General features: G+C 37.1%; 1 protein-coding gene across 1 annotated transcript; it reads left to right on the plus strand.

The window, feature by feature from the left end:
* Positions 1 to 78: 78 nt before the first annotated feature.
* On the plus strand, positions 79 to 7,596 carry LOC138312081 (probable transporter PD_1892). The gene is made up of 5 exons (XM_069253143.1): positions 79 to 297; positions 2,010 to 2,070; positions 3,339 to 3,508; positions 3,710 to 3,861; positions 6,663 to 7,596. Exons 1-5 carry the CDS (start codon positions 220 to 222, stop codon positions 6,811 to 6,813), a joined length of 612 nt encoding a protein of 203 aa, XP_069109244.1. The 5' UTR covers positions 79 to 219; the 3' UTR covers positions 6,814 to 7,596.
* Positions 7,597 to 12,432: the final 4,836 nt, after the last annotated feature.

Below are 12,432 nucleotides of genomic sequence, written 5' to 3' on the forward strand. Positions count from 1 at the left end.
AGAAACGCAAGGGGTTGTCTCAGAAACGAATTGGAAAAAAAATATTGAAACAAAACCTTTATTATTTTTTTTATCCCAAATGTATACTTTTTAAATTGCATTGTCAGCTTTGAATGTGTGTTTAGATGGAAATATACCTACATATATAAATATTTATAATTGTATGATTTTAGCGTACACACGTCACTAGACAAACCCTTCATACTGCTGGCCCTACCCATGGCTATATTACTGTTAGTGATCGTGGCCCTGATCGAGTATTTCTGGTCCTGGAACAAAGACCTCGTTTCTATGGGGGTAAGTGTAACATGGATTCTGATTGGTCAAAACGAAAAGAAATTAAATAAACATGATTTTCATTGGTGAGAAGCATTTAATTCGTTAATCTTACTATGTTATTGTTTTATCTGTTCCATCATCGTCTTTAAAATACGAGAATAGGACAATATACAAAGTATCAATATAACGAAAACTTGTATGTGGAATGGATGATGAAGAGAAAGACGATTCATGAAAGTTCTCTTCGATAATGAAAATAGTCCTTATTAATAATAACCTGTTATAACAAAGAAGATTAATTACTCATTTTACCGTGTCTTTATGCTTAAAGACTTTTTCGCAGAGATTTAATTTCACCAACTAGCTACTTTTACAGTTCTAACTTACTTGGGGCCAGTGTCACGAACATTCCATAACTTTAAGGATGTACACCTCTGAGAAGTCAAAATTTTCTTGTATTAAACTTTTTTTCTCATATAGATTTTTGGAAAAAGGAGTATATACCATAAAAGAAAATGGAAGAAAAAACATATGTTCGTGTGCTCGTTATTGAGCTATTGTCACTCAAAGATACCTAGTTGACAAAATATTGGATTTTATGGGAATTTTGCCGTTTTGACCATATAAGATAGAGATTAAAGCCATAATTTCCTAATGGGGTGTTTGATATGTATGAATGTTTGTAGAATTCATTTTCTAGTAGTCTTCTTTAAAAATATATCAGTTTTGATCAAATAGACTAATATTTTTTCTCAGAATAACAACATATGCTACCCCTACCCCTTAATTTTGAGCTAAAAAATGCACCATTTGCAGCCATTTTTGCCAAATTTAACCCTTTACAGAAAAAGTTCTGGTATTAAACTTTTGTTATTATTTTGCATATCAATAGGGAAACGGTTGTTCTTTCTAAATCAGGAAGAAAATTGGGGGTCCGTGTGCTTACTTTTTTGCCCTATTTGAATTTTTGTTATTTTTCAGTATTTTAGAGAAAAAAATAAAAGTGCCAAAATTATCATTAAATGTAAAAAGAAAGTCACAAAAGTGTATCATTTCACATATTAATGCTAAATATTTTAATTACTACTAAGCTAGTAACGATTTGCAGCAAAAATTAGTTAAATACAGCTAAAAATGATGGCGCAGTGATGATTTAAGTAAAAACAATTTCAGGAAAAAATGGTAAAACTGTGGCTCTACTTGAAGCGAAAAAAAGACACAATTTCAAAATGGCCGCCAAATGGGCCATTTCTTAAAATCCCCGTATAAAATAATCTACTAAAAATAGAAATGTAATTTTTTGACAAAATTTGCATCTGGCAACTTGCTACATATACTGATAAATTATATTTGAAAATCTCATAACTTCTTTGGTCTATGTTGAAACGAGACTTCAACGGGACTGAAACCTCAGAAGAATACATCCTTAAGGAATTCCCATAGACAAGCATTACAAAGGAATCAAATCTTAAGTTAAATTCTGTAATGGTTTCCTACGGATAATTTTAAGTTAGGAAATTCCTTTAAGTTAAGAAAATGTTCGTGAAACTGGGCCCTCTATATTAAAAAGTTTCGCGGCGAATTGTTTTCGCGATTTTGTTATATCCCGTGAAAATCCACGAGAAAGCATCACACGCAAAACTAAGTCGATTTACAGTACTAAGATAAATATGACACGTTAAGATTTTCGTACACGTTAATTATAATCTGTGTTGTGGTTTGGATTATAGCGAGAAAACCCAGCCAGTGCTAATGTGGTGACAGCCGTGGGATGGCCACCGTCTGTATCAGGTATGACTTAAACACTTTATTTGTATACTATATGTATCAGGTACGACTAATACAATTTATTTGTATACTATATGTATCAGGTATGACGTATACACCTTATTTGTATACTTATGTATCATACATTTTATACACTATATTCATTTATATTTTGGCACATCGGCGGAATGTTTTGTCTCAGCCAAATCATTATTCAATGATGATTTATGTTAAAGCCCTGTGATAACAAATTGATAGCAGTAAAAGCCTCGTTATGACTCAGCTGCCGTAGATCACAATGGTCTTGTATATAGATAAAATGTCAATTTTTTATACATAGTAGAACATGTGCATTGCAGAACGATTTTCTCGTCATTGTTCGATCATAATACAACCAAGTCCTCCAAATTACGAATATGCTGCGTATAATTAAAGAAGATGTAGTTTATGTATATAAGGACCACAAGAACGGATCACCAAATATGACCACATTATATCAATGTATGGTTTGATAAAGTCAATACGTATGTTTTAGTTGTATCATGTTATAGGTAAAGCTTAGAGGACGACAGCTTTTATTCAAATTTAGTATTCACCATCCGCTGAAATGTTAAATTTGAACCGTTCCAATCAATTATTGAGGAATGAATCTTAAATGTTGTTACTCAAGGATGAATGAAGTTGAGATGTTATATGTCAATAAGCGATAAACATTTGTATGACGGATGTTTTTTTAAGTGCTCAATTATTAGAGTTGCCAGCAAGCAGAATATCAATCATATCGATTTCCAGTGCAAAAAGGTCATAGAGACCATGTACATCATCATATTCAATTGAGAATGGAATTTCTCATATTTTTTATAGAAAGGGAAGTAACTCCATTAAAAATTCTTCATTGCCTACTGATGTACGTTTTAAGTTATCAGAGTTACACCAAATGCTGATGGACAGATTCGACGGAAAGTATTCTGTATTTGCATGTTACAGAGTTATCTGCACTTGCGGGTAGGTATTGCTTGTTACGTCATGAGTTTGCGAGCATAACGTCATACTTTTCGGAGAATACGACGTGAATTGCGCTCACAAAATAATGACGTAACAATCGATACCTATCCGCAAGGGAGCTAACTCTGCAATATCCAAAGACGGAACTATACATTATCAGAAATTGGCCAATGAACTGAGATCATGAATAGTAATACAAATAACTCATAGAAGAGAATACAAAGTGATAACTGAAGTTTGATAACATTCAAGATAAAATTACACAACATCCATTTGTCCTCCTACAGGTGCCTTCATTGGCCTACTACAGGTCCCCCTGGTGTTGGTTGTCAAGGATACGGTAGGGGGCAGCAGTAGTTACGTCACCATAGTATCACAATGGGTGATCACGGATAAACTGGCTCAAACATTTCCTTATTTGGCGAAAAGGAGGTCAGGCGTCGGAAACTGGTGGCAGGTAAGTTGATAAAAAACATGATATGTGATTTGACCCATTTTGAATTTGTAGTATGAAAGAAATAGGATCGTCGGCTTCATCAGTACCTTTGTCTTACATCACATGTAAGATAGATTATCTGCTCTAGATAATTTATGTTTGAAACATTGAGTTTAGTAAACATGATGTAAATGAAATGATTCCTGGTTACCTCCCTTGCAGGTATTCTTCGTGTCGTTTGTGGTGGTAGGTGCCTGTTTGTCTGGAGTCTCGTCAGACACACTCAACACGAGTAAGGGGCCACAACTCCCGATGGCTCTGTTCGGGGGATTCCTTCTCCTGTTCGGGGCACGCCTAGGGGCAGGATGCACGAGGTAGGTCTGCACTCACTGGTCTGTATCATGGCGCTCGTATCTGCACTCACTGGTCTGTATCATGGCGCTCTTATCTGCACTCACTGGTCTGTATCATGGCGCTCGTATCTGCACTCACTGGTCTGTATCATGGCGCTCGTATCTGCACTCACTGGTCTGTATCATGGCGCTCGTATCTGCACTCACTGGTCTGTATCATGGCGCTCGTATCTGCACTCACTGGTCTGTATCATGGCGCTCTTATCTGCACTCACTGGTCTGTATCATGGCGCTCTCATCTGCACTCACTGGTCTGTATCATGGCGCTCGTATCTGCACTCACTGGTCTGTATCATGGCGCTCGTATCTGCACTCACTGGTCTGTATCATGGCGCTCTTATCTGCACTCACTGGTCTGTATCATGGCGCTCGTATCTGCACTCACTGGTCTGTATCATGGCGCTCGTATCTGCACTCACTGGTCTGTATCATGGCGCTCGTATCTGCACTCACTGGTCTGTATCATGGCGCTCGTATCTGCACTCACTGGTCTGTATCATGGCGCTCTTATCTGCACTCACTGGTCTGTATCATGGTGCTCTCATCTGCACTCACTGGTCTGTATCATGGCGCTCTTATCTGCACTCACTGGTCTGTATCATGGCGCTCTTATCTGCACTCACTGTTCTGTATCATGGCGCTCGTATCTGCACTCACTGGTCTGTATCATGGCGCTCTTATCTGCACTCACTGTTCTGTATCATGGCGCTCGTATCTGCACTCACTGGTCTGTATCATGGCGCTCTTATTTGCACTCACTGGTCTGTATCATGGCGCTCGTATCTGCACTCATCTGGTCTGTATCATGGCGCTCTTATCTGCACTCACTGGTCTGTATCATGGCGCTCGTATCTGCACTCACTGGTCTGTATCATGGCGCTCGTATCTGCACTCACTGGTCTGTATCATGGCGCTCTTATCTGCACTCACTGGTCTGTATCATGGCGCTCGTATCTGCACTCACTGGTCTGTATCATGGCGCTCGTATCTGCACTCACTGGTCTGTATCATGGCGCTCGTATCTGCACTCACTGGTCTGTATCATGGCGCTCGTATCTGCACTCACTGGTCTGTATCATGGCGCTCTTATCTGCACTCACTGGTCTGTATCATGGCGCTCTTATCTGCACTCACTGGTCTGTATCATGGTGCTCGTATCTGCACTCATCTGGTCTGTATCATGGCGCTCGTATCTGCACTCATCTGGTCTGTATCATGGCGCTCTTATCTGCTTTCACTGGTCTGTATCATGGCGCTCTTATCTGCACTCACTGGTCTGTATCATGGCGCTCGTATCTGCACTCATCTGGTCTGTATCATGGCGCTCGTATCTGCACTCACTGGTCTGTATCATGGCGCTCGTATCTGCACTCACTGGTCTGTATCATGGCGCTCGTATCTGCACTCACTGGTCTGTATCATGGCGCTCGTATCTGCACTCACTGGTCTGTATCATGGCGCTCGTATCTGCACTCACTGGTCTGTATCATGGCGCTCGTATCTGCACTCACTGGTCTGTATCATGGCGCTCTCATCTGCACTCACTGGTCTGTATCATGGCGCTCTTATCTGCACTCACTGGTCTGTATCATGGCGCTCGTATCTGCACTCACTGGTCTGTATCATGGCGCTCGTATCTGCACTCATCTGGTCTGTATCATGGCGCTCGTATCTGCACTCACTGGTCTGTATCATGGCGCTCGTATCTGCACTCACTGGTCTGTATCATGGCGCTCTTATTTGCACTCATCTGGTCTGTATCATGGCGCTCTTATCTGCACTCACTGGTCTGTATCACGGCGCTCTTATCTGCACTCACTGGTCTGTATCATGGCGCTCGTATCTGCACTCATCTGGTCTGTATCATGGCGCTCGTATCTGCACTCACTGGTCTGTATCATGGCGCTCGTATCTGCACTCATCTGGTCTGTATCATGGCGCTCGTATCTGCACTCACTGGTCTGTATCATGGCGCTCGTATCTGCACTCACTGGTCTGTATCATGGCGCTCGTATCTGCACTCACTGGTCTGTATCATGGCGCTCGTATCTGCACTCATCTGGTCTGTATCATGGCGCTCGTATCTGCACTCATCTGGTCTGTATCATGGCGCTCGTATCTGCACTCACTGGTCTGTATCATGGCGCTCGTATCTGCACTCATCTGGTCTGTATCATGGCGCACGTATCTGCACTCATCTGGTCTGTATCATGGCGCTCGTATCTGCACTCACTGGTCTGTATCATGGCGCTCGTATCTGCACTCACTGGTCTGTATCATGGCGCTCTTATCTGCACTCACTGGTCTGTATCATGGCGCTCGTATCTGCACTCACTGGTCTGTATCATGGCGCTCGTATCTGCACTCATCTGGTCTGTATCATGGCGCTCGTATTTGCACTCACTGGTCTGTATCATGGCGCTCTTATCAATGACTTGTTTAGATTAGGATAGCAAATAAAGACTTTACTTTTAAGTAAATCAGAATGCATTGCCATTGGTATGTGTTCCTCGGGCCCAGTTTCACTAGCGTTCATTTTTAACTTTAAGGAATTCCTTCAGTAAACATTCCTCGCAGAGATGTCATCTATATTACATATCATATCATCTACACGCAAGTAAATATATTATTACGATAACATAGTTATTAATTATAATGTTTGATGTCGACATAGTATGGTTCCTATTATATGTCTTTATCAATTAATGTCTAAATTTTAATCATTTTAAAGTGAAAAAACATTTCTGTTGCCATGGTTACAGTGGTCACGGATTATCTGGTATGGCGCTGTTGGCCTGGCTGTCGTTCATTGCTGTCCCCGCCATGTTTGCCGGAGGTATATCTACTGCTTTCGCCATGCAAGCCACAGGGGCCCTGGATAACTATATCGACCACACCGGGGCAGTATTGTAGTACATCCGGGGATGTAATAATATTTAGAGATGTAGCATCCGGGATCCGGGGAACTAGACCTATCGCCTTCTTCTTTGACAAAAGATCACAAAAAGAAATTGTTACTTCCAGTTACATAGGTGAAAGACAAACATTGATGGACAGGAGGTAGTTATGCGATGATCGTAAACGATCTATAAGCAATCATTGATGTTCAGGTAATTTGTGAATCCAATCAAAATTTGATGATCTACACTTTTAAGTTTTTTTATTTATTTGATTTGCTCCTATTTATGTTATGTGTAAATTTATGACAATATTGTGTGCCATCACTATATCATTACTATACTGGGGTATATATATCATCGACATTATCATGCACATACGTTGTTTGTGTGATGAGAGAAGAATAATTAAGAAAATCGAATATACTATGCATTTACATATTACAGAGTTAACTGCCCTTGTGGGTAGGTATTGATTGTGACGTCATATGTATGAGAGCGTGACGTCATACTTTTTGGAGAAAACGACGTGGATTGCGCACACAAAATTGACGTAAGAATAGGTACCTATCCGCGAGCGAGCTAACTCTGTAACATGCAAAGACGGAATCGCATAGCTACGACAACACAGAAGTGTTGGACGTACATCACTAATTATAAGAATCTGACAAAGAATATACAGTAATAACACATATCGTCTCTATTGTAAACATCGGTGGTCAGCAAACTAAGGAACTGAGAATATACAGTCAAAATAATAGATATAATTTCTATTGTAAACATCAGTGGTCGACAAACTAAGGAACTGAGAATATACAATAATAATAGATATAATTTCTATTGTAAACATCAGTGGTCTAAGAACTGAGAAAACTAAGATATAATTTCTATGTAAAATCAGTGAGAATATACAGTAATAATAGATATAATTTCTATTGTAAACATCAGTGGTCAGCAAACTAAGGAACTGAGAATATACAATAATAATAGATATAATTTCTATTGTAAACATCAGTGGTCGACAAACTAAGGAACTGAGAATATACAGTAATAATAGATATAATTTCTATTGTAAACATCAGTGGTGTAAACTATCGGAAAACTGAAGAGAGATATACAGTAATAATAGATATAATTTCTATTGTAAACATCAGTGGTCGCAATACTAAGGAACTGAGAATATAAATAATAATAGTATAATTTCTATTGTAAAACATCAGTGGTCGACAAACTAAGGAACTGAGAATATACAGTAATAATAGATATAATTTCTATTGTAAACATCAGTGGTTGTCCAAAAAAGGAACTGAGAAAATACAATAATAAAGATATAATTTCTATTGTAAACATCAGTGGTCAGACAAACTAAGATAAGTGAACTGAGAATATACAATAATAATAGATATAATTTCTATTGTAAACATCAGTGGTCAGACAAACTAAGGAACTGAGAATATACAGTAATAATAGATATAATTTCTATTGTAAACATCAGTGGTCACAAACTAAGGAACTGAGAATATACAATAATAATAGATATAATTTCTATTGTAAACATCAGTGGTCAGCAAACTAAGGAACTGAGAATATACAGTAATAAATAGATATAATTTCTATTGTAAACATCAGTGGTCAGCAAACTAAGGAACTGAGAATATACAGTAATAATAGATATAATTTCTATTGTAAACATCAGTGGTCAGCAAACTAAGGAACTGAGAATATACAGTAATAATAGATATAATTTCTATTGTAAACATCAGTGGTCGCAAACTAAGGAACTGAGAATATACAATAATAATAGAATATAATTTCTATTGTAAACATCAGTGGTCAGCAAACTAAGGAACTGAGAATATACAGTAATAATAGATATAATTTCTATTGTTAAACATCAGTGGTCAGACAAACTAAGGAACTGAGAATATACAGTAATAATAGATATAATTTCTATTGTAAACATCAGTGGTCGACAAACTAAGGAACTGAGAATATACAGTAATAATAGATATACCATTTCTATTGTAAACATCAGTGGTCGACAAACTAAGGAACTGAGAATATACAGTAATAATAGATATAATTTCTATTGTAAACATCAGTGGTCAGCAAACTAAGGAACTGAGAATATACAGTAATAATAGATATAATTTCTATTGTAAACATCAGTGGTCGACAAACTAAGGAACTGAGAATATACAGTAATAATAGATATAATTTCTATTGTAAACATCAGTGGTCGACAAACTAAGGAACTGAGAATATACAGTAATAATAGATATAATTTCTATTGTAAACATCAGTGGTCGACAAACTAAGGAACTGAGAATATACAGTAATAATAGATATAATTACTCATTGTAAACATCAGTGGTCGACAAACTAAGGAACTGAGAATATACAATAATAATAGATATAATTTCTATTGTAAACATCAGTGGTCGACAAACTAAGGAACTGAGAATATTACAATAATAATAGATATAATTTCTATTGTAAACATCAGTGGTCAGCAAACTAAGGAACTGAGAATATACAGTAATAATAGATATAATTTCTATTGTAAACATCAGTGGTCGACAAACTAAGGAACTGAGAATATACAGTAATAATAGATATAATTTCTATTGTAAACATCAGTGGTCGACAAACTAAGGAACTGAGAATATACAGTAATAATAGATATAATTTCTATTGTAAACATCAGTGGTCGACAAACTAAGGAACTGAGAATATACAATAATAATAGATATAATTTCTATTGTAAACATCAGTGGTCGACAAACTAAGGAACTGAGAATATACAGTAATAATAGATATAATTTCTATTGTAAACATCAGTGGTCAGTAAACACTACGCGGATTCACACAGTTTGCAAACAAAATTTCTTTCATACCCCTATGCAGTTAAAAATATTTACATAGTAACATCAATGCTTAAAGATGCTCCACCGCCGACAGAGCATAAATGATATTCATTATTTGAACAATAATTGGTATTTAATCGTGTATACATATGTCTAATTAACACAAAAATTAATATAAAATCAGTCGTTTTGCCTTTGGTGCATGCGCAATCAGTATTTCATTCCATATATGATATAGTGCCACGGAATTTTTTCGGGATGCAATTAATTATTTTTCATATTTTTAACTTGAAGTAAAATTGGAAGCTCAAACTTTCCAGTGGTGGTAATGGTGTAAAATAAGTAACTTTTGTGACTAAAGAAAAATACTTAATCATCTACTCCTGTTTTTGATAGTGAAAAAAATACCATTTGTCGGCGGTGGAGCATCTTTAATAAAATTATTTATTTAAAGTTTCCCAGATATCTTTGATGTTGATTATGCAGATGTCTTTATACGGGGATGAATTTTGTTGAAATTGAGCGCGAGAAAATATTAAGCAGTTGTGGTTATAGAGAGGTGGACGCCTAGTCAGGTTTTACTGTAGAACGGTGTCTCGCGAATACTGTTATTTCTGGGTAGATTTCAGTGACACCGGTAATATACCATAGTGTATTTTGGATGCAAATCGAATGTGCCAATTATGTTTTTATATTTATGCCAGATCTTGTCTGTGAACATTATGTTAGAGTTTTTAAAACATTTCTTATTTGTCTATACTTGGCGGTAAACAATGTACATTCGATAGAAATCCATTTTAGTTGTTTTCTTCCAATATACAATGTACTCTTCCTGCGTCATACTGGTATTATAACATAGGTATCTAGGTGATGGAGATGTAACATAAAATCTGAGTGTACTCTAAATCTGAGTGTACTCTAAATCTGAGTCTCTAAATCTGGGTGTACTCTAAATCTGAGTCTCTAAATCTGGGTGTACTCTAAATCTGAGTGTACTCTAAATCTGAGTCTCTAAATCTGGGTGTACTCTAAATCTGAGTCTCTAAATCTGGGTGTACTCTAAATCTGAGTGTACTCTAAATCTGAGTCTCTAAATCTGGGTGTACTCTAAATCTGAGTGTACTCTAAATCTGAGTCTCTAAATCTGAGTGTTCTCTAAATCTGGGTGTACTCTAAATCTGAGTGTACTCTAAACCTGAGTCTCTAAATCTGAGTGTTCTCTAAATCTGGGTGTACTCTAAATCTGAGTGTACTCTAAACCCGAGTACTCTCTAATCTGAGTGTACTCTAAATCTGAGTGTACTCTAAATCTTGGTGAACTCTAAATCTGAGTGTACTCTCAAAACCTGAGTCTCTAAATCTGAGTGTACTCTAAATCTGAGTGTTACTCTAAATCTGAGCGTCTCTAAATACTGGGGTGTACGTCTCAAAATCTGAGTGTACTCTGAATCTGAGTGTGTACTCTAAATCTTGGTGAACCTTCTAAATCGTGAGTGTAACACTCAGACCTGAGTCTCTAAATCTGAGTGTACTCTAAATACTGGGTGATACTCTAAATCTGAGTGTACTCTAAATCTGAGTCCCTAAATCTGGGTGTACTCTAAATCTGGAGTCTCTTAATCTGAGTGTACTCTAAATCTGGGGTGTACTCTAAAATCTGTGTACAGCTAAACCTCAGTGTACTCTAAATCTGAGTGTATTACTAAATCTGAGTCTTTAAATCTGAGTGTACTTTAAATCTGGGTGTACTCTAAATCTGAGTGTATTTTAAATTTGAGTGTACTCTAAATCTGAGTGTACTCTAAATCTGGGTTGTTTGTTAGTGACTCTTAAATCTGAGTCTCTAAATCTGAGTGTACATCTAAATCTGAGTGTACTCTAAATTCTGGGTGTACTCTATATCTGAGTGTACTCTAAATCTGAGTGTACTCAAAAATCTGAGTCTCTAAATCTGGGTGTACTCTAAATCTGGGGTGGGTTCTCTAAATCTGAGTCTCTTAATCTGGGTATTTCGTGTACTCTAAATCTGAGTGTACTCTAAACCTCAGTGTACTCTAAATCTGAGTTTGTACTCTAAATCTGAGTCTCTAAATCTGAGTGTACTCAAAAATCGGATGTGTACTCATAAATCTGGGGTTGTACTCTAAATCTGAGGTGTACTCTAAATCTGAGTCTCTAAATCTGGGTGTACTCTAAATCTGGGGTGTTCTCTAAAATGGGCTGAGTCTCTTAATCTGGGTGTGTACTCTAATTCTGAGTGGACTCTTTACCTCAGTTGTACTCTAAATCGGAGTGTTACTCTATAATTCTGAAGTCGTTAAAATCTGAGTGTACTTTAAATCTGGGTTTTGTTTTCGTCGTACTCTAAATCTCGTGGTCTGGTGTACTTTAAATCTGAGTGTACTCTAACATCTGGGCTGTACTCCTAAATCTGAGTGTTACTCTATAATCTGTAATGTATCTTCTAAATTTGAGTCTTTCTCTAAATCTGAGTGTACTCTAAATCTGGGTTTTGTAACTCTAAATCTGAGTGTATCTCTAAACTCTGAGTTGTATCTCTAAATCTGAGTCTCTAAACCTGAGTGTACTCTAAATCTGGACTTGTAACTCTAAAATCTGGGTGTTACTCTTAATTTGTAGTCTCTAATATCTGAGTGTACTCTATCATCGGGCGTGTTGTACTCTAAATCTAAGTGTGTACTCTTAATTCTGGTGTCTTACTAGCTATTCTGGGAGTGTACTCTAAACCTCAGTGTACTCACTAAATT

This window comes from Argopecten irradians, unplaced genomic scaffold (genome assembly GCF_041381155.1).
Source record: "Argopecten irradians isolate NY unplaced genomic scaffold, Ai_NY scaffold_0200, whole genome shotgun sequence".
In the NCBI taxonomy this organism is placed as follows: domain Eukaryota; kingdom Metazoa; phylum Mollusca; class Bivalvia; order Pectinida; family Pectinidae; genus Argopecten; species Argopecten irradians.